At 39.4% G+C, this 24,510-nt stretch overlaps 1 protein-coding gene across 8 annotated transcripts in view; it reads right to left on the reverse strand.

Moving 5' to 3' along the window:
* Positions 1-24,510, reverse strand: part of LOC139729986 (uncharacterized) — an 86,849-nt gene that overhangs the window by 14,010 nt on the left and 48,329 nt on the right. For 5 of the 8 annotated variants that reach the window (XM_071640905.1, XM_071640906.1, XM_071640900.1 and 2 more), the window contains 6 exons: positions 21,543-21,771; positions 15,527-15,609; positions 12,421-13,015; positions 9,437-9,703; positions 6,764-6,856; positions 1,035-1,298 (listed from right to left, as the gene is read on the reverse strand). In XM_071640905.1, coding sequence (XP_071497006.1) covers positions 1,035-1,298; positions 6,764-6,856; positions 9,437-9,703; positions 12,421-13,015; positions 15,527-15,609; positions 21,543-21,771 — 1,531 coding nt within the window. The remainder of the gene's footprint in view (positions 1-1,034; positions 1,299-6,763; positions 6,857-9,436; positions 9,704-12,420; positions 13,016-15,526; positions 15,610-21,542; positions 21,772-24,510) is intronic. The other 3 variants (XM_071640908.1, XM_071640907.1, XM_071640904.1) reach the window with 2 other exon arrangements.

A 24,510-nucleotide genomic window follows, 5' to 3' on the forward strand; every position in this document is an offset into this window, starting at 1 on the left:
ATCTGAGACAATATGGAAGCAAGTCAATATGCAAGTCAATCGATTGCAGTCACTTGATATGCTTGTGTTAATACCTCCCTAGAAATAGTGGTCGTGAAGTATCTGACATTTAAGAGTTTTATCTGATCTCGCAGGGCACTTTATGACACATGCACTGATGGTATAGAGAGATAAAGTGTGCTAATTTGTGCATTCTAATAGCAAAATGTACATTGTGTTCCCAAACATGCATTGACAGGGTTAGATAAGGTACTGTATATCAACTGTGCGGGCAATATAAAAAATAAAATGAAATAAAATGAAGAAAACACAAATGAAAATAACATCGAATAATGAACATTGAATAAAAGTGAATAACAAGCAAGTTTGTAGATGAAGTTCTATTCAGAAAAACTGCAGTTTCAAATTATTTGCAGAGATACTGCATGATGGGTATTTTTTTTTAAAGAAACATGTCATTCTTGGGGGAAATCAATGAAATTAGACAAGCAGAAAAGTAAAGAACATGTGTTAATTATTAAATGTGCTTTTTATTGTTCAGCAATTACCACATCACACAGATGGCTAAAGACATCTTGCTAGAAAGAAACGGCATGTCAGTTAGTGCATTGGTTTTATTTTCAAAGCCAAATGGGTCAAATCAAACAGAACTTGCAAACAATAAATAGCTAAGATCGACAACAAAGCACTGTTAGAAAGATTAAAACATCAAGCTTCTCTAAAAATGAACACATATTACACACAAATGGCACACTTTTGTTAGCTGCACAATGCAAACAAATCTATGTCACTTCACAGTGGACATGGCACCATCATTAGTATTAGTCACAACTGTCAAAAGTTAACACAAGCAATGGCATATACCCCCCAAAAAGCAAAATCTTGAGCACTTATCAAAACATAGATAAACCAAATTGAACAAAAATGCACCACAACCTCCCCCTCCCCCCACAAAAAAATGAACAGGCTACAATGCAATAGGTTGAGTGTTGTGGGCAGCCATTTTGTTTCCGCAAATTCAAGTTACAACTTACCTTCCACGTCCTCCTCTGTCGGGCGTTCTGATTGGACGACCACTGTATCCTCGGCTTCTACCACTTCCTGGTCGTCTCCGACCTCCTTCTCCTCCTCCCCAACCTCCTCCTCTGCACTCTCCCCGACGGTCAGCGTCGCGTCCACTTTGATCTTCTCTCCAGACTCTGGGTCCTCGGCGGCGGGGACTTGTGATTGGTCGTTGCCGCCCACGCTGACCTCCGACACGCTGATTGCTTCCTCTCCGCCCAGGTCCTCTGTCAGGGCTGCGGCAAGAAACGTTTGAGATGAACACACAAGTGAGTATTGACATAATTATGCTCTGCACCATTCACTTCTCAGGAGACGGCAGAGACACCCACTAAAATTAATGCACATTATTCCTCTCTCACTATGTCACTGTGCAGTTCTCTATTTGAGATTTCGTGGTGCCAGTGGCAACTCATTCAGACATTGTTAAAGAAGCAATGTATTGGAAAGATATTTTTATTCACTTTGAAAGACCGTGTGTTCTCTTGACTGTTAACAAGCTGTTTTTGCTCTCCAAAGTATCCAATGAGAAATCTTCCCATATTCAAGCAATTCCTGATCAAAACCAAAAGAAAAATCATGCATATCCTAGGTTGCAACATCTAACAATCACTAATCTGGGAACTTAGACTATTCTCTAAGAAATTTGAGTCCAGATATTACTATGATGAGCACTACAGGTATTTGCTAAAAAATATTTCTTTGCATGCTCAAGTATAAAAAAGTAGAAAATCAGTGTTGGATATCACTTTGGCACTGCTGCAAAATATTCTCAAACATGTTCACCCATCTAGGCAAATCAACTTGTTACTACAGAATTGATTCATATGCAAATACAAATGACAAGAGACCTGACCCAACAGAAAAAAAAAATGGAACAGCAGTGGAAATGTACATGGTTATCATACTGTGACCATCTTGAAAAAGAGTATGTCAACTAGCATGTTATTCCATAGGAATCAAGAAATAGCCCATGTACTTATGTGACAGAGATGTGCTTCTGTAGAACCCCTGGAATCATTTATTTCTTACTTTTGAAATACTATTAATTTCACCTTTTTCTTTTTCAAAGGATCAGTTTTCTCTACAGCCCTGCTCACAAGTCAGCTAGGGCATTGAATTCTTGCATTTCTTTCCGGAGGCCATTTTGATTTTTTTTTTTCATTTAGGAAAATGGGCAAGGAGGCAACAGCCCTTGCTGCCCCTGATGCATAATGTCTTTCATCCTTGGAGACCATTTCTTAAATACAAACGTACAAATAAAGTAATATTTGCTGTCATTTGTGAGGAAAAAGCAACCAAAAAGGGTAATGTTGCAGTCACACAGCCTGGACGGTTGTTTTGATTAACCCAGTGGGCGCTGTCTTTGATGACGCGCAGCATCATTTAAAGATTTTCATCTTTCCCATCATTTGTGCAACCTCCCTTAGATTTTCACTGATCTGGTGCATTCATGCATCATCACTATCGACTCAGCTATCAACATCCAATTTGGGGACTGATTTTTCCACTAGAATATGACGTGAGATGAAAGAAGCATCCCTACAATGTGTACATTAAATCTGACGATATCAGGCAGGTCATATATTTTAACAAACAATCTATCAATGAGTCTTTATACAATATAAAGCAACAAGCAAACAAACAAATAGATACACAAAATTCTGAACTTCACACTGCAATGAGAGTAGGAGTACTGTTATCAAAACGACAACACTAACTGCATCTTCATCTACTGTATAAGAAAACTTTCTTGACACAAATACAATGAGAATATGGCACACACAAAAAAACAACCAAATGATAGCTAAAGCCAAATCATGGAGGCATCACACTGTTATGAATCAGGAGAAATGAGGTGTATGTTAGCGGAGTTGCAATCTGTAAGTACACAGTATGATGACAAGGGGCAAGGAAACTCGAAGCGTATGCAGCATGTTAGACTGAAGGTACAGCATAAATCACGACATGAACACTGCAAGAACACTTGTGTATGCAACAATTAAAAACATATATATTATTTTTTTTCACACGTGAAATTACTAGATACTCATATGAGAGGAAAAAATGCATTCAACATTCACATTGTATTATTCTGAGTACAATCTACAGTGAAGTGAATAAAGACATACAAAACTTGGCAGACAGACTGTGGACACAGACTAATTAATTAAAACGACACAAGAGCAGAATTACTCTGCTACACACAATGGTTATTAAAGGCTCTCTATCTACACGATGGTTGATTGTAAAGAGGCTCGTATTTGTTAAACATCATATAAACTGTGGATTAGAGATGGAAAAGTATGGGCCTGGGAGTCGTGGGTTCTGGTCTGTGTGGGGGAAAAAAAAAGATAATGTAGAACCCCAAATTTCTGTATGCATGAAACTTTCGAAAATTTTGCGAGAAGCCAAGATTGGTGAAAGTAAAATGCACAAGAAATGCATTGAATGCCATTCACTAATTTGCAAAAGTTTCATGTTGCGAATGTTTCTTATTTTACAATAGCTTGTGTTGGGTGCTTATATCATTTATGCAGTGCATTCACACTTCCAAGTATTGTTGAAAGTGTCATATATATACGTCATCATTGGTTTATTGTCATAGTGTGTCAGCATATCACTTTAAATTGTGTACTGCACACACACTGTCAAAAAAACCAAAAAAAACAAACAAACAAACACAGGTGCTATGTCAGGCAAGGCTTCAAGCCACTAACTCCTCATCAGGAACTAAAGGGTTTCATGTATAGAAAGATCAAGAAACTTACAACTTTCATCTAGATCTGTACATCTGGTAGCTACTTGCATTTACACACAGTTAGTTGCACTAATGGCAACAATGATGATGTAACTATTCCATAAAGAAACTACTCTATGCTGATTAATTATTACAAAAATGTTGCCACAGGCACACACACAAACACAAACACACAAGATATGAATTGTAATTTGACTGTTGCAAATGGATGTTTAAATGGGGGTCCTGATTTTGACTGATGCATATGAAGAGCATTCCAATCCATTCATTTGGTATAAAGTAATAAAGACTGTAATTTGGACTCTGCTGCACCCAAACTGTCACAGAGACACATCTGGCATATTACAGATATACTGTAAAAGTGGAAATTTTTGCAGTGTTGAAATTTTTGCACATTTTGCGCAACCAGAAACTAGCATGAAAATAAAAGCACGCGAATATTTTTGCTTGCCATATGTTCCAGTACACACTCGTTGATGTCTTGATTCTGCGGAATTAAAAACACGCGAAACTCTTCTAACCCGGCCAAGCGTGCAAAATTAGTCGCGCGAAAATATCCACTTTTACAGTATCATTATCTTTATCATTTCATAAGGGACTTGATGAAATATAGGCAACAGGTGAAGAAATGCTGACATGGAATACCAGGATGTGAAATCGAATACACCCAGATGGCATGAGATGTACAGATGTAAATGTTTCCCTGAAAAATTTGTGATGGTATACTATTATCAATCATCAGTAACTTTGGCATCAAGGTGCAGTAGGCACAAAAGATCAAGATCTGTTACGTAACTAAAAGCACCCTTTCTGCAGGGGGTCACATGTTTACCATGTGCAAGGTATCCCAGCACCTTCTGGTGATCAACTGGGAGGTTGTTAATACATTATGTGTACACTTATCAGTTAAGTAGACTAGACAGTCATTTGTCATCCTAGACAGCCATTTCTATCACACCCACACCCCCCCCCCCCCCATTAACATTACAAAAAACAGCAAGACTTACTTGACCATGACTTGTGAGACTGCTTGCTTGGTTTATACTGTTATTGTTCTTGTTTTGCTTTTTTCCTTGCCTGCTGATGTTTTGATTTGCTTTTTCTCCTTTCTACATGGCACTGTGCAATCAATGCCATTCAAGGCAACTGTGAGTTGCACAACAAACTTATCATTTCTTAGAACTTTGCATCAAGTTGTTTCAACCTATATAACCACCATCATGACATTTATGTTTTAAAAACAAATACATTCGTAAGAAAAACCTGGGCCAACATCCTTTTATACATTTTGAATGAAAATGTTAGTTTGAATTCAACATTCATTGCTTTTCCGAACAATTCTTTTCAGTTTGTTTGTGGAGGTAGTGTCTTCATCACATGGAAGAAACAGTAAATGGTTTGGTGATGGGAACAAACATGACGTGAGAAAGTTTTCACAAACGGAGGTGGAATATGTGGCAAACAGCATGCTGTACTCCAAACGTGTGTAGGAAACGATCTAGACTACAGACTATGGATGTGATTACAACTGTATATCTGCACAAAAACAGCATTGACACTAGTGCATGCACAAGCTATCCTAAGATCCAGAAGAATAAATATACATTGTATGTGGCAGATATGGCACACAACTTCGTCTTTTTTTTCTCCCAAAAGAAAGGATACTCAATTTGCAAAAAAAAATAATGCATGAGATAGATTATGAAGACCAACGAAAGCCTATTTTGTTCCTTTTCTAATAATCAATGTTGTTAATTTCAAAGTCTTGAAAATACACTATTGCCCTCTCAATACAGGAGCAGTTTTTTTTTTTTTTTGATTTTTTTTTTAATTCATAGAGCAGAAGTAGACTGGTATTTAGCATTACTCGGCTAGAATCCTATTGAATGAGTTTTGCACACACAAGAGGTTATTGTTGGAGAGCCATGTACTAAATGCATCGGACACTGCTGTTACGATGTAGGTGTCTCTAAGAAGCTTTACAGAGGCAAAGTCCACTATTGTGCGAATATTTGACCACCCGTTTGCTTGTTTTTTCCTTTTTGTTGAAACATCATAAAGAAAGCACTGTCTGCTATTCCTGACACCCAATGTGACAAGGGGGAAAAAATGGCACCCTTGCCCTTTTAGTTGTTTGCATGACTGCTAATATCCACTCAACTGCAACACACAAGAAACTCCCCTTTGCTTGAAATGTGGTTTTCACTTTATATCAGCTCTACAACTATTATCATTCCAAAATGTAGCGTAAAAAAATTGTGGACCTTGGCCATGATCTAATGAACAGACAGCAATCAAAGAAAAAAAAATGGCCAATACACTGGAACAATAAATATCTAAGCAAGTGCAACATCAACCACAGGTGAAGTGTGGCATGCAGAATCTATGATTTGTGGGTGTAAGTTCACAGCAAACGTGGTGGGGCCCTGTGCTTTTTACAATGGTCTATCTAAACCCTGGATTGAATGAAAGTAATGGAGTGATGGAGTCTAACTCATCTCATCATTACTTAGCGACTGTACCTGCATGGAAATTATGCAGTATCTTTATGACATGCATCTTGCAAGCGGAAAACATGGCACATGTACAATTCATCCATGGTGTGCATTGTAGGCCTGTCTGTCTCCAGAATCTATCAAAGCATCTTTCTACTCAATCGTTTTTGTGTACAGAAGAAATGGCCCTCAACAAGCTTTTCTTCACATTTGTACAAGATTGGCAATATGTGACTTTCAGCTTTTTTTTTCTCTTTGCTGCCAAGCAAATTAAATTGAAACAATACAATGAGAGTCTTCAAGCCAAGGTATGAGATAAGCCTTCTTTATTTAGATCAGGGTGCATTGCAGAAGACAGAAATACCAAAAAGGGGTGATGGGTGATCTGGAAAGGGGAGGGGGCATGGTAGACACAGCAGGAACACTCTGACGCCGGGTGACTTACATTCTGTCCCTACCGCTATGGCCTCTTCAAATGCAGCCTCCATGCTCTGAATGAGGCTGGACGTGGCTGAGGCGTTCAGGCTGGGCTCGGGGTCTGCTAGAAGTTATGGGCGTGGCCGGGGCGGAATGGGGGTACAGGTGGTGGTAGTGGTGGTGGTGGTGGTGGTTGTGGTCAATGGGATGTGATGGGATGAGAATGGGGACGGGTACCACAGACACCAAATACAGCACAGGACGAGACGGTCACAGGGATGTTGGTTGTGGTGATGGCGGTAGTGGTATTGATGAGTTGATGAGGAATGGATGTAGATTGTTGTTGTTGTTGTTGTTTGAGTAAATTTTGGGGTTTTATTCCAGAAAGCGTGTGATGAAAATGAGATGAGATGAATCATGTTTGGCACACCAATGACATGGACGGATTCGGTAGTGATAACAGTTACAAAGGTGATGATGGTGATAGGGGTTATGGTAATAGTAGTTTCCATCCAGATGATTTCATCACATTGAATCAATATCAATTTGCATTGTCAATTTAAGAGGGGGAAATGGATTGTCAACCGAATGCAGCACCACAATAATTTGCCAGGAGAGCAAAATGGTAGTCGTTTTGATATAATAATAATCGTTGCCAGTGTGAATATTGCAAAAATAGGCAGTAGATACATGTATATTGCAAATATTATTTTTGAGGTGGTAGAGGCATATTTGTTTATTGAAACAGTTGATTGTAGCATGAGGGATCGTTTCAAAATTGGCCACGGCCAATATCAAATATTGACAAAATTGAGTCACAGTGTGTGCGTTCATGTTTGTAAGTTGGGAGGAGGGTTTGTATTGATGGGAAATTATAATTTGCAGAAGAATTTTGAGATTAATATTTTCAACATTCATACATTATGGAGAAGTTAGGATTATACGCATGGCATTGCAGTGTTAGGTATGCCGTTTGACGTCAAGATAGTATGACATGGAGACGTACATTGCCGAGTGGAGCGAAACAATACCACACAAACAAGTGAAGAAATTGGCAAACAAAATGGAGGTAAAGAGGGCAGAGAAAGAAATATATTCCAGTTAAAAAAACAAAAGAATGTCAAGGACCATTGAATGAATTGCATTAACCTGTATAAGAACTGCAGCAAGCTAGGCCATGCAGCACACATTATCATTGACAAGTTTTAATAAGACAAGGATATTAGAAACTGTATATATAATGTTTATCTATTCTTTACGAATATCACAGTCTACGCTGTAGTTTCAAGGCAAACAATCTTCCATCTCCATCTATAGTTAGAACTTCACAAATTACCAGGTAAAACATAAACATATTTAAATACTAATATATATTCAAGCTCAGCTGAACAAAAATTTCTTGATAAGACTTCAATCTACCTCCACAACATTGGCAAGAAAAACAATCAATCAAATTGTAGTAAAAAATTGATTCATTTCAGTCTGATGCTTATTGAAAGAGGAAAAAAACAACAACTTTTCTCCAAGGAGTTATTCATCTATTCAATTGACATGTGAAGCTTACACATTAAAACGCATTAGACATAAAACTGTTTTTAGTTAGTATAGCAAGGTTAAAAAAACGAGGATGTCATATTCGATGAGATGATCAGCTGGTTAAAGAGCCTCCTCTTAGGTTAATAATTGATGAACATTAATTGTGGGGTTGTTATGCAAAATCCAAATGAATAAAAGAAAGCTGCATGACTTTGAGAGACAAGAGGGTGCAAGATCCATTGCAGAGCTAGCTAGAAAGCATTGTTAAACACATGAAACTGCAGGATTCTGCATGCAGATAATATTACTATCCCCATCATCATATATCAAGCTGTAAATGATGGTGCAAGAGGCAACATTTGCTGGGAATGCAATACGGCTGACTATTTCACATGACAGAATTGTGGACTTCTCTCCGCCTTGGGATAAGAAGAGAAGATGGAATGTTGGTGATGAAAAAGGAAAGGACTGAAAAAAGACCATAACCCTCTGCATAATGCCATATGATTGCACTAGCCCCTGCACTAAGGACTAGACTTTGCCTTTGGCAATTCTGTGAAAAGTGGCACTAAAATCCAATCGACTTTGGGCTTGCAAAGTGTGACCTTTGACCAAAAGACAGATGCTGTAAAGTTTCTCTCTCTCCCGACACAAAGACTTTATATGAAACTGGAACCTTAACGATAGAATCATATGATTGATTGATGTAGGGAGAAATATGAATGGTATTTAACGTTTCCAAAAGTTCATTATCCTCAATTACTTGCAGTCATCCTCATCACATATGATTTGGTATATTTAATAACATACATCGAGTGCTTCATGGTCTAATAAGCACACTACTCTGTTATTGCCTAAGAACAATCGGCAAACAGGTTTCAGTATATTGTGATCTAATTGGTTTTCAACAGCTGGGCTTTTCGCTTTTATGGCAGCTGTTCCCTTCTACCAAGGTAAACAGTAAACATCACCCTGGGAGAGGGGTGCGGGAGAGGGGTGTGTGTGTTGTCAGGTGCCATCTCTCATAGCAACCAGGCATGCAGAGGGTGGGGAGAGAAATACTGGGGAGGAGGAGGAAGTGGATAAAATACACGTAGGCTTGGATGACAGGGATGAGGAGAGGAGGATAATGAAGGGCGGAGCTGTGAGGATACACCCATCTCACCTGAGGAGCATTCACTGATGGTGTCGGGCCCCTCCCCACCCCCACGGGCCAGCAGGAGGATACCCTCCTCAATCAACTTGCCCACGTCCTCTTGCGGCTCGCCCGGTGAGGGGGGCTCATTTGGGGGCGGAGGGGGCACGAACACCGGCGGCGGGGTGAGGGGTACCGGGACCGCACCCTGGGCTGGGCCACCATCCGTGGCATCATGTTTCGGGGGGTCGGGGGCCACGGATGAAGGGTCTGAGGGTAGGTTGCTGTCATCAAGTACTGATGAAGAGTATAGACATGCACATGCACAGTGTCCAAATTCATTAGCTCTACATCCCAAGTAACATTCAGATGGGTGTGACATAACAACATGGATCAAAACAAGATCTGAATAAACAAAAATTGCACCTCGACACTTACACAATAAAGACAATCTTAGACACTTTCGATGTTATTCAAGTTGAAATATGGTATAACTGTTTAAATCTGGAACCTATTTATCTCTGTTAAAAGCCCTTTGACTATGCAGCAAGCTACCTTGTAAGGGTATAAAGGGAAGTTTAAAACTAACTGCAGATCAAATCAACTTTGACATTGAGTGTTTAAGAGGATCTGGACTTGGCTACAAAAACACAATGTCATGTTGTTGCTGTTGTTTTCTACCATCTTGCCAAACTTTGTCCTGGTATATGAATTGTGGACTTTTATTATGGCAAACTACTGTAACACCATTCACTGTTCTTTAGTCTGATAAAATGGCAAGAGACTATATTCCACTTTTTGTGAACATTAAAATGTGGTTAAATTCATAATTTGAAGCTGTCTAATGTAAATGGGATGTCTGCTGTCTTATTTCCAGATGACAGCAACCAGCAAAACAGACATCTATGTGTCTGTCATGGTGGAATACTCCTATCAATATTTTAAGAAATCAGATACATTTACCTGTGCACAACAGTTACAAGTTTACATCAGGTACATTTTCCCTGTATACACAATTTGTCTTTGTAATAGAAGTGCACACAAATCATATTCAAGTGTTTGGATAAATGCAGTTTTGTGCAGACTGAAATTAATACACGCACCACATGTGCTATACTTGGACAAACACACCAAGCTACTAAGCTTACACCAGTAATCAATATCTATCCCCAATTTTGTCTAGAGGACAAAATGTGAACTTTGTGCAGCACATATGGACTATATAAATGTGTGAGCTAACCTGCATGTTGCCCGATGGAAAAGAAAAAGTAGATGACCCTCAGTGAAGAAGCTATAAAACATGCTACAGTTTATTAAAAAGGTGCTATTTACTATTCCTGAATGTGAACCAGCAATTTAGACCACCACCACGGCAAATGAAAGACCATCCACTCAAAGAAAAAAAAAAGGAATAATAATAAAAAATAACCAAATATCAGCCACAAGAAGATCTTTTTTTTTTTTCTTCACTTAATAATATCTTTTCTTTCTTCACTATGACTGGGCCAACTATATATTGTTGAAAGAAAAGAGCGAGAAAATCAAACAGTTTCATATTCTGGAGCTTGTTCTTTGTGTCTGACATAAGAATGATTTTTTAAGTGGATGATCTCCAGGGTATGTTCTATTCTGAATGAAGTCCCCCATGGGTGCATTCCCTAACCACATCCTATGCAATGTGTGGACTTGTTGGGACCATGCTAGGTACCGTACATGTAACTGTGCTAAACTCAAGGCAAATTACCTGCAAAGCATAAAGTGGCCTGATTCCAAGGCTGTTGGCTGTTTTTTTTTCCCCCTCACATCCATATTTATTCCAGAGTACACTTGCAGGAATATCAAGCTTGAGTATGCAATGTGCATGCATGAACACTAATACTCCAAGGTAGATTCTGTATTTATAACGCCTCAAGAGTTGCAATTTCAGTAACACCATAATTTGCTGCAAACAATGTCTGCATAAATCTCCCAACTCATACACAAGTGTGCCAGCACTCATAATACATTTATGCCCCCATTCGACAAAGATTTTTTTCCCATCGGTCACTCATCCAGAAGCAAAGTTTGTTGTTTCAGGCCACCCATCAAAATGTATCGGATGTAAGTCTGATGAATCTGACTTGTGCTGGCCGTCCATCGGGTCAGTGTCAGACATCCCAGGCGTTATCCAATGAGGCAAGATCGTCTGACACTGACCCAATAGTTGACCAGTACACGTTGGATTCATCAGACTGCCAGCTGATACACTTAGGTGGGTGGCCGGCAGCAACAGACTTTGCTTCCGACGAGTGACCGATGAAAAAAAAAAAAATGGAGGAATAAGTGAATAGTTTTTGTAACATTCACATTGGCACAGATTCTTGTCATATTTCTTCTTGTGGAAGTTTCTTGTCCACTCTTTCTCTTTACATCTATCATCTGATAACTGTAACACAGAGGCAAAGTTTGAAGCACATAATTATATTTTATGTCTTTCTTTTTTTAGTTTTTGTATTTTCCAGAGGTTTTCAAAACTTGCACTCGGGCTTTTTGGAAGTGTGTCTTGACAAGATAAATATGCATGAGAGGGAATAGTCTCGACTCTAAAAAAAAGATTCACCAATAGTTTTGGGCAGGGTATGAGTGGAATGGAGTAGTGGCAGGGAAGGTTGACAGCCAACAGCCTGGAACTGAGACTATATAGGCATTAAGCAGCAAAAGGACATGCAATAGCAATGCATAGCAAAAATATCCAAAAGCTGAAAAATCAAAAGGCTCTTACCAACTCTTCTGAACAGTTCTTTACAATTTCTTCACACAATATACTGGGTCAACATTTTCAAGGTTATTCATACTGGATGTACGCACTATCTGATTGACAATACATTGATTTGTTACACTATCTACATCTGATATATTCAGCGATAAATAGATATGTTAAATCGCATACACTCCATTCATAATAAATGCTTGATAATCATCCGATATGCCCAATAAATATCAAGCAAGGTTTCCAGCAAGCGTGATTTGTATACCTGCATCGAGTTCGGCGAGGTTCACGTCCACCTCCTGTGGCTGGATCTCGGTGGCGTCCCCACCATCCTTCCTCCGCTCAAGCGTCGATGATGGGGTCTCCGCCGGAGACGGAGTAACGGAAGACGCCGACTCCGACCCAGATTCCATCACCTCCGCATTCCCAAAGGTTATCCGCCTCTCCTGGTCAGACATGGCCGGGGAGGCGTCGCCGTTACCATTGACGGTGACATCCGGTGCCGCCGCTGAGGGAAGGGGCGCGGCTGGGGGCAGAGGGGCACCGCCCGCTGGTGGCGGTGCAGGCGCTCGCCTCTTCTTGGACACGGCGTGCGACGCCCGTTCGAGAGTTGTCTTTGGTGACTGGCCCCCTTGGGATGAGTGTTCCTTTTTGGCCGCAGACGGTGGCGGGGGCGCCGGTCGCCGCTTCTTTAGGGTGTTCTCACCCGGGACGCTGTCATTGCTCTCGACCGATGCTTGCTTCACTGCAGGTGCATGGGCGGTGACTGCTTGGGCAGATTCCACCACCATATCCTTCTGTGGTGCTGCTGCTGCAGGTTTGGTTGCCACCTCAGCTGTTGGCTCAAGGGTAACTTCACCCTGTCAGGGGATTAAATAATGACACCATCCATATTCCAGTTTGTCTTTCCATTTTGCACAAGACCAGAAAAAGGTCATTTGTACTAAACAGTCATGTTGGTTTTTAAACTCACTGAGATACACATCTGTGATGCATTAATTATTCATGTAACCCCTACATCCACTTGCCCGTGAGAACAAAGTACTGAATGAGTAGCTTTATGTTACAAACAACTATCATAAAAATATAATGTATATGCAATGGTTTTGGGGGTGGTATCTTCCTTTTTTTTGCAATTTAGGTAAGTTCTCTGATATGATCTATGAAAATATTAAGACAACCAAAAAGATTTCCTCCTGTGACAACAATGCAATCTATCTAAATCTCCAACGTGAGAAATTGCTAATTTTGCTTTTCTTCAAAATACTCAATTCTCATTCTGTTGCCATCATTTTTAGGCATGGATTTAATGACAAATTGTCTTATGAGTCCTAATTTATGAAACATGTGGAGTGCACATACACACTAGTTATAAATGTCACTTCCTCATGATGAGATGAATTATTTCTCTAACCGCATTACATTATCATCCACTCTAGCAGAATTCATTTGCATAAGAACTCAAGATATTTTTTCTTTTCCTCTTCTAGAAAAAGACCCCGTTTAAAGTGCGGGCTGGGCCGAGCGGCGGCCGAGCCAAGCCTCAATTGCGAGGCCGAGCCCCGCAATTTTGTCCGTTTACACTGCCGGGCCCAGCCGCGCTTTTAATTCAAACCTTTCAATATTTTGTCGTAGTGGTGCTCTGCTTGTAAACAAACGCAATTTGGTATAGTCTGGTTTTCAGACCCTTTGCCAACCGGATTCCGTGGCGACGAAGTCGCCGTTCAGGCAAAGGCCTTCGCCAAAGGAAAAATCCTTTGCAGGACAAAACCACTTTAAACTATACTAGCTTTCAACATTGAGGGGGTTAATATCCTGAATAACGAAATAGTATGGGCAGAAGGTTTGGAAGCCAGACTAAAATTGGTCGCGCATTTGGCCCAGTTTGCGTTTACACTGAGAAAAGGCCGCGTTCGGCCGCGGCTCGGCTGCGGCCGAGACCACCTCCAGAGCGTGGCCAAATGCGCGGCCAATTTTGGCCTCGCATTTGGCCTTTTGCGCGTTTACACTGAAATGAAGGCGGGCTCGGCCGTGGCCTCGCCTTGCACTGTAAACGGGGTCAAAGAGTTGCTTTCACACATCAAAACACACTAGCCTCAGACAGTTACAGAAAGATATCATATAGGGAAATCTAACATGCAAATAAACTGCACAGTCTGCAGCCTTTGCTACTACAGTCCTATCTTCAGATTTATATCTCAGTTTGGGGGGATTTATCGCAAGAAATCTTGCAAACTACTAGTATTGTGCCACATGCAGTGAGTCATCAAATTGTCAGGGTGACTCTAATGCCCTCTAATGATCTCGCATTACACGCTCTTCTTAAAGCCAGTTGCATAAAGGGTTTGAAGTACACAGTAACCAAAATTGTAATAATCACGGTCACTTCGTCAGCAGCAAAGAGAGAACTTACTAGCCGTGAGTTTTCAATCATTGTGACTTTTTTCAATTCAATTTCAACTTATTTACCATTGGTTTGGAGATACAATAATCAAAAAGATACACAAAGATACCTTTTCATACTAAAACAAGGTAAATAAAACAATAAAAGAACAAAACTTGCAAGTACAATATCTGAACAAAAAATGAGACCATGGTCCTCTTTCCTCTGCCTTGTTATAAAGGGATGGTACAGTATTGGTTGAGGTGAGGATTTTTTTTCAAGATCGTTGGTCCCACCTTTTATTACAATTGCTTTGTTTTGGATATGTCAGCCATTTCAAAACCAATTTTCATCTCATAAACTTTGAATTTCACTTACAGAGTTGTATTTTCTTTCACAAGAGGCTTCTAATCATCTCCAAAAAAAAAAAAAAAATCATCATTAAAAAAATGTTGGAAACTTGAAACCCCATCTGAACTAAAACTATACCATCCCTTTAAAGTGAGATTCATCAACACATGGACTTCACAGGCATTTGGAAAGGCTCAGAAAGAATGCTTTCATCAATGGAATGCTTGTTTCCTCATTAATGTTAAATGTCAGTCCTTGAAGCTGAAGGGAAATCTTGTAAAAACTGAAACTGGGCACATTGTAGATGGTTTTCAGACTTACAAAAGAACTTGTTTGTAATCAGGTTACTGAAACTTTTTTCTCAGTTGACGTGTTTTGGACGTCAAATTGCTCATATTGCGATCACACAACACGAAATGAGCCAAACTTGACTAGAAACACTTTCAAATCAAAATTAAGTTGACACGACTAAGGAACAAAATTGTGAGATATCTAATTCAAGTTTCCTCTCAGACTTTCATGAAAAAAAAATACATTGATAAATTCAATAGCATGAAACATGTTTCTCAACACACAACAAGTGAGTGTTTTCACAAGTATGAAACCCCTAGAAGTCCCTCCCATTTTGCATAATTACCTTTTTCTTGCTCTTCCTGCCAAACATGCTCTTCTTTTTCTTCTCTATGGGAGCAGGTTCTGGCTCTTGTGGAGGTGGAGGAGCTGTCATGGTAACATGGGACACACAAAAAAAAAATGGTAAAGATGACAACATAAAAAAACACATGATTCAATACTGTATACGCCGAATATTTCGCAAGGTTTTTATTTTGGAGTCAAAAGGGGCCTGAGCTTTCGATCCTAGCAGAATCTTCGTCAGAGGCAAAATGACAAACAGGTAGGGAAAGCAACGTTTTCATTTTCGCAAATTTTGTGAGTCAGGTGCTATTTGTGAAATTAAAGACACGCGGAAATATTGACTCTGATCATGCTATGAATGTGAGGTACACATATACATTTTTCCGTTTGGTACAGGACTCCACGATCGCGAATTAAACCACTCGTGAAATCATCGGGAAGTTCCGATTTGTGAAAATTTAGACTCGCTAAATATATGGCGTATACAGTATTTGTTCATGCAGAATTCTACTTGAAATAATAAAAGCTTAATAAGATGCTAACTGAATTCAGTTTGTTCTTGCACCTGATCTGACAAACATATATCCACTTATCATAAAGTTTTAGCTGAGATAAACCAAAATCATAAAGAGGGGAAAAGTAATAGTAAAAGCCAATGTCTGCGGCAGTACAGGCGTAGACACAAGTCTCCTGTCTGTGTCAGGATAAAAACAGCAACCTGCTGAAGTATAAACAATCATGGTCTTATTAACCCACTGAAGACTAGCTGAATTGTGTTCTGAAGAATTCATCAATACAAACTCATCAATAAAAACCTCTTCCAAAAGAGAAGAGGGCAAAACATAAATGGTTATACTGACAAGACTGATCTTATTAGTCATTTAGATTGTCTTCATACAACATATCTTTGAATTTCAAATAAATGAGTGTCTCCATTGTTTTTGGCAGAAAGGAAACTTTGCTTCATGTTAATAGTTAACTGTTATTATAACCAATGATTTCCTGTAATTTAGGGATGATTAATTCGTAAAGTTGAAAAGGTTCATCGTTTTATTATTGACACAACCCCCCCCCCCCAAAAAAAAAAGGGATTACATTCACATCAAATTGGCAGTCATGAGGATATGATATCACCAAGGAGGTACTGTGCTCGCCTAGTACCTCCTTGATATCACTAGCTTGGGTGATCATATTAGCATTTTGTGAAAGAAAATTATTAACTTCAAATTTCCATATCTTTCTCTGCTTGGCCTAATTAATGTAATTTGTAAGAAACTTTGACAGTCCCATTTCTGTCTCCTCATTCAACTTTACGAAAGCCAGCATAAACACAGACTGAAGTCTTCCTTTAAACATGATATGCTGTATATATACACCCACCAGGATTCTTATACCCTGCAGTTTATTGCAGGAAAGTTGAGACAACCACTTGTGAAGTGACATCAACAAAACAAAACAACAACAACAACAAAATCAAGAGGAAATTGGAAACCCCCTGGGCGTTGGTGGGAGTAGATCTGTTCAAAGTGTAAGGTACACTAGAGCATCGTAAATATTTGATCGGTGACTAATCTTTCTCACTATCAGCGCAAGAGCTTTCACCTGCCGGTCTACACTATTAACCTGTTGAGGACTGAATGATTTTGCTATGACACGCATATCCCATAGACACCTGCCTGAGCATTCTCGGGACTCATCTTCAAGGGGTTGAAGGTCCTGTTTACATTTGGGAATAGTAATTTTAAAAAAAAAATCAAGATATGACATTTAATGCATATGTGTAGGTCTTTTGTATCACAAAACATCCTACCATATGAAATTTTTGCAATGATAAAGCCTAAAATATAAGGAGATATCAGTATTTTTTTCATCAAATCATAACTGTAGATGGTTTAGTCTGGAAACATTTTTATCATAACCATTGTTTACATTTTGTATACCGGTTCTTAAAAATACTTAACATCATTATAACATACCAATTCCAATTTTTACATTGGTTGTTTCTATCCCTAACTCACATTTTAGAACTATTTTGAGATATCCACTAATGCTAGATTTTTAATTCATCTGCAAATGGTTTCAATTATGCCTTTAATACAGAGCCAGAGAGCAGAGAGGAGGCAGTACTGAGCCAACATTGCTTATATTCATCAAGTCCTATGGTAATTTAGCAGGAAGAAATGGAGAGTTTGATCCCAAAAATAGGATAACTGCCAATTTCAAACATTTTAGAGTAAAATCCATCATCAGATGGAGGAAGAAAAAACCTTTCCAATGATACCTCCCTGGTTGCTTAACAAGAAATATTCTTGAAGTTATGACTAAAAAAAATCCCAAACTTTGTTGTTCTCTCTCTTTTTCTTTAGCAGGTTTATTTGCAAATACCTCAAATTAACAAGAATGGAGTTACCCCATTTTGCAATCAAACTCTTTTAAAATCATTTCAACGCAAATATATTTTTGACGACAGATCCTGAATCTCCCATAGAGGAATAGCATCAGTCTGTCATTGAACAAAATGTTCATAACACAACTCACTGCAGAAATTACTCTGGAAAATAAATGCTGACATCATGTATGATGAATAGCATTTCTATATCTTGCACAAATACAATCGGGGCTAATGTCATTTTTTTTTCCACGAAAAATAGCATAGCACATAAAAAGAGCAGGAAGTACAGAATGCCAACGATGATTATTCCCCAGATTGGGTTGAAATGATTAAATACCACCATTTGAATACACCAACTCAAAAGGACTAGACAAATTCAAGCATCACTGATTGTCATGCAAAAAGAGATGGCGACTCTACTCTCCTAAATTGCAAAGCTGACACGGATACAACCCCGTCTGCGGAAAACCAACGCCTTTTTACATTTTGGTTCTCAATGCACTGACTCCCCTCTACCCCCTCCCCCCTCCCATCATTATGCAAGCTTACAAAAGCATTTGATCCAAGTGTAATGAACCTACATATCAAATCTTAATACTTGCCTGTAAACTTGTCTAAGGATAGGGATTGTTTGTCCTTTTATCTTGCCTTCATCAGCTTCAAGACTTTCAAGTCCCATCAGCAGTGTAAACTATAAGCCTGCCCAGCAAACTCTAGCCAGGGCTGGGACTAAGGAACGAGGCCATGCGTGAAGTGCAATTTTCAGCATTATTGAGGGGAGTTAGCATATTAGAAAATCTGCCCATGGGCAGCGAATCATATGATTCCTCCTGAACTTGACAAAGGGAAGGATCATCAGTTAAAGAATGACCACATTCCAGAGATATTTCCCCTTGTAGATGCCAATTTGCATACAAATATGAGTTCAAAATTGCCTGAGGGGGCCCCCTTCTCACAAATGAATGCAAGGCATTTCCAAACTTCATGCTAGAGTGCATACTGGTCTACAAAAAAAAAATGAATAGTACAAAGCATTTCTTCAAATGCAATCCAGCAAAGGATGGGTATAAATAACAAACCCAGAGTTTCTCAATACCTGGCAAACAAATACATACTGATAAAATTGTGTTTGTTTTGTTTAGTTGGTTTGTCATGCACTTGTTTGTTTCTATCTTGCCGGAACCACAGACTCTCAAAATAAATTCCTCATCAATTATACTTCCTTCTTTCCTCAATAGTCTGTTACATGACTCTAATGATTACAGCCAGCAGAACATGACGTGGTGTTCTACCTATTGCACCATTTGTACATATAAATTATGAGGGAAGTGCAGCGATCAAGGAATTTTTACAATTATGCTGCAACAAAGGGATGCCTACTGATAAAAAAAATCAAACAAAATGCTTACTTCCTGAAGTCCTAAGACCTCACAAACTTCTGCTCTGGATTTCTTCAGTAACTTCAAATCAAAGGATATGTTTTTTCCCTATTAAAACATTACAAAAAACCCCATAATTTAACTTGCATTCAAACAAGAAGAGATAAATTTTGCAGCAATACCACATCACTGCATGTGTACCAACACTATTAAACTCAGAAAATCTGCTAAGTTTCAGTGAATTACTGTCATGCCAATGAACAGCAGCTTGAATGACATAAATACTCCATCATCTATATTTCACTGCTTTCACTCAAGAATAGCCAGTTCTCTGCATGAGTCATCCCTTTAACTCCACGAGATGGCACAAGACATGGACGCCTAGCCTTTTTAACACCAGAGCCGACGCCCTTTTACAAACTTTGTCTAGATGCAGCTTTACGATTACACGAAAGTGACAAGAAAGAGACAAGATGAAGAGAAAGAGAGGAATTCCGTGGAGAAATAGTCGGCAGGTGCATCTGCCGGGGTTGACAACACCCCCGATGCTGCGATGTCAGATTGCCATGGCGATGTGATTGCCTCCCGGGGGGATGAAAAATGCGTGGGGGCAAATCTGGGCACGCACACACAAACTCCTCGGAGCTGCCTTTGATTTAAAATAGAGCAGACATGCCAGCAAAGGAATAATGCACCCTGGGCATTGCATGGAAATGACCCAAAGTATACAAAGCAAAACAGGCAAAAATTCATTGCAGAATTTGTTGTTGTTTTTGTTTCATATGACCCAAAGCATATGAAGCAAAACTGCTTCGTAGTTTTCCAGATTCTGCACAGGGGAGGTTACTCTGCCAAACTATGGATGCATTTTATCAACTCACTTAGTGGCACAGAATTTAAGGTTTCCAAACAACTTTTGGGGAGTTTTTAGCAGTTGATAAATGCAAAGCTGTTTTGATTCAATAGAGTTAGAAATGCATTTCTGAAATGCTAACAAATAGTGTGATTGCATGAATGCAAAGTTGTTTTGAAATGTATTTATAGCTCGGACCTGCCCATGCCAATCACTGCCAACTACATGTTTCTACTCAGGTGAAACTGGGCAATGGAGCTGCGCAGTGACAAGGCCTCGCCATCAACTCACTACAGAGTTGATAAATGCAACAACTCAAATGAGATCTGAAAGTCATTTGAAAATGCGTTTTGATAACTGGTATTGAAACACGTTTCGAACATGGGAAAGTTGATAAACACTGCCTATCATGTCATGTCCCAACCAGAGAACAGAAACGTCTCCCTGATTTCTGAATAACATGGGCCCATTGAAATGCATTATACAACAAACAGGTATCTCTCCCTTGATTGCCCTTTGGAACTTCCTTGATTTTGATGCGCAGTTGTTGGCAGCCCAGATATGGCTCTATCACACTATCATTCTTTCTCGGTGTATTTGAAGGCACTGTGTCAAGGGTATGATGTTTGAAGAAGATATCCAGCATGTGTCCGTGTCACAAAGCACAACTGGTTCAAGGGCAGATCTATCTTGTTCTTGTTTACACCATATGTGAGAATATAAAAATCTTTTCCCTGTTGTGTGGCTGCTGCTCATGTAAAAACTCAATTGTTTTATACTAGTACATGCTTTATGTATGCATTGTTTTTTTGTTTTGTTTTTTACTGAGACATGAATAAGACAGGGGAGTGATGAAATGAAACATTGATTATTAAAGTCAAATACATTACTGTCCATACCCTACACTATTTCTTAAGAGTGAGTAGGAGAGGGGAAAGAAAGGTTGGGAGATTTTACAAAGAATGTTTACATTTTCACTGTCTGCAACAATTGGTTCAAAATGTTGCTGATATTCACCATGTAATGCATCTTCCTACATGGTTTCTTTGGCCAAAACTTCAAGTGCTGTATTTCACAGTAAAGTTAATTTCAGGATGTAATAATTGCCCATGCACCTACAAACACATGTATCCTCTGCCCTCTACTTTTAAGGTCAGTTTCACCAAAAAAACAAAACAAAAACAAAACTCATGAAAAACAATTCCCGGCCAATATTCTTCTCATTACCAGAAATTGCTTGGGTTTCTATATAAGAACAAATATTTTACGATGCGAATTCATTGAATAACCATCCATACATGACTTTGTAATGTCTGCAACATACATGTATAAAAAGAGCAAGGAAAACAACAACTAAAAAAAAAACAAACACACAAACTTAATGGTCACTTACGATTGAGGTCAACCAGAAGGAGTTCATTGACCTCGTAGTAGTTGAGGCTCTTGGAGTAGTCGATGTCCTCGTCGGGCTTCTTGACGAGGCGTAGCCTTGGGTCGTTGGCCCCGACGACGGCCAGCTCCTCGTAGACCTGGGCCAGGAAGTCCTGGATGGGCTTCTCTGGGTTGACTCGGAGCAGGGCCTTGTGGTTTTTACCGGACAGCACTGTCAGTCGGATGGTTTGCTGCGAACAAATCGGGAGAACGATGATCGAAATTCATTATGATACACTCTTCTTTCTTTACAAATTGCAATCAATTACGTACATGCCACAGTTGTCCTGAAATACATCTCAAATTGATACTGATATGTATATAAAATCTTTGTGCTTTGAGTGCCCTTTGAATAAAAAATATCATAACATTGAATACACTCATATCTACAGTCCTCGGTACAGAAAGGGTTAACGTCAAATAGAGGAGACATACCGGTATTCCTCCTCTATTGGACGTAAACCCTTTCTGTCATCACATGACATACAATGTACAAGTGTCAATGCACAACATGTATGACATACAGTATGTTTCAAGGTAAAATATGACACTTGGGACTTGGGAACTTGGGAGAGCTACACTGAATTGACGGCCAGCGCATGCGCACACAAACATCTTATCCGTTCATGTATTTGAAATTTGTTCGCATGTGATGTGTGCGCATGCGCTGACCGTAGTAATCAGTGCATGTAGCTCTCCCGAGGTCCTCTCGACCGAGTCACATTCAGTCATCAATTCGAACAGAAAGGGACTATCGGCAGAACCAAACGTTGCCCGAAGCCTGTTTTCAATACTTCAACTTAATTGGTAAGTCTTCAAATTGAAGAATTTTTTGGATATTAAGTTGATATCTACCCGCGATACTAAATCTGTCATGATCCTGAATGCTACAATGCGAAGCCCCATAACGCTATGCGTGTGGGGCTGCTGGTTGCAGTTAACTGCATGATTACTAAGAAATGACAGCACTTTGGGGCGAGTAAGTCTCACAGTGTTAGTTATATGAAAAGTACTTTAACCTGAAACACAGAAATTCAGGGAAACTTTTGAGGTACCAAAACTTTTTATTATCTTTAAAGGCACATGATCCCGGTGGTTTAGTCAAAATGCGTACGCGGGCGCACAGCGCAAGTTTCCTATAGACCCCTACGCTATCGACTCCTCTTTTACCTGGATAGTGCTAACGCTTTGGCCCATTTCCCCCGAGCCCGAAGAAGTCCGATCCACTGTAGTCAGTGATCCGATCACAGTTCGGCTCATGATGCAGCTGAGGGGGATGACAGCTTTAACAAACTTCTTTTGTGATGTCATAATAAGAAGCATATATGCACGCACCCTGGCATTACTACAGACAGCGTGATGCGCAGAGAAGACAATGAAGGCAACGTTACTAATAGCAACACCTACGCGCTTTACTCTTGATGACAGCTCAACTTCCGCAATCTTCGTATCAATGCTAACGGTGATTGGCAGTATCATCAACAGTGCCCTCTACACTACCGAGACTATGCGCCTTTAAACCACTGTATTAAAGAAAGCTTAGCATGCAATATCTCAACTTTTTTTTTTTCTGGTACCAAGAATGGGTAATGTCTTTATTAAACAGTAATCACTCAGGCTATCTTACATATGACCATGATCACATCTACAACACAAAAAGACAACTCTCAATTGTCACAAATCAACAAATCAAATGTGATGAGGATTTGGGAAGTGATTTGCTATTTGGTTTAATAAACCTCTCACAAATTCATGATCAGTAAAGTTGACAGTGAGTTCTTCACAACAAGAGTTGAACAAACATTCTCAAGGAAAGGTTATTTCAGCTCATCCAACAATAATAACTACACCTGAGATAAACCTGATTTATGCATCCTACTACATCAGGAGAATATGAGTTAATAATTCCTTTCATGCATTTGTTTACAGAAGTTGGATCAAATGTGGGTCTCCTTTTTTTCAGGGGGGTATTCTTAGCATGTCATTATTCATTAAGGCTTATCAGGCAAGTTATTGTGCAGGGTATTAATTCTTGATTTTAAAAAAACCCATAAATTGCTCTAAATCCTCCTGGTCAACACTTCGTTCTAAGAATCAAAGATATGCAATTGCACGAAAAACCTGGCAGCTAATCGTCGGAAATGCACTAGGTGTAATATAGCACTTTATAATAACAAATGAAAACCTGGAAATGCTTTACCCGGTGTGGCAAGTGAACGAGGCCCCGCGTGATTAAGTCGCTACAAGAGCAAAGATGATCCATTGTTCACTGATGAATCTGTATATACACGTACGCACGGTATCCTCTCTATGGAATCCTCAAGTACATACAAATCGATTACAAGGTGGTAATGGTACACGGCACATGTCAAGATCACTTCAGTATGCACTCCCCCAAAATTTAGGTTCTCTTCTCGATGACCGCGGTGAGAAAAGCCGCAAAACGTTTCGAGGGAAAACGTTTTCCATTAATCACTGGCGTATCAAATGGTGGTGTAATCAGGGCATCTTGCTGATACCCGCGACTTCGCGCAAGCCGCAGCTCAAATTCAGACCTCCTCCCAAAGAATCCCTTAATCCCATGAGGGATTACCAGGGTCTATAAAAAGGACAAGTGTTTTGTGAGTTCTAGCAGACTTAAAGGGAGCTCTATAGATTATCATTCTTATGAGACAAAATAAAAAAATCCAAATCTCTTGTGATGCATAATGATGCTATCTCTTCTTACATGACTCTACGTACATAATCATTGCAGACTGTATTGCTCATAAGCATGTCTAAGCTGTTCAGCACAAGACTTTTCACACAAATTTTTCCTCATTCTTTTTGAATTTTAACACTACCCTTTCTGAAGTTTTCAGTGTCTTCCATGATGATTGAAATCATCAATCAATTTTGACTGCATACGATTATGATTTCCTGGAATGCCA

The sequence above is a fragment of the Diadema antillarum genome, unplaced genomic scaffold (genome assembly GCF_040938485.1).
Source record: "Diadema antillarum isolate AM-2024a unplaced genomic scaffold, OU_Dant_1.0 seq00000284_RagTag, whole genome shotgun sequence".
Taxonomy (NCBI): Eukaryota; Metazoa; Echinodermata; class Echinoidea; order Diadematoida; family Diadematidae; genus Diadema; species Diadema antillarum.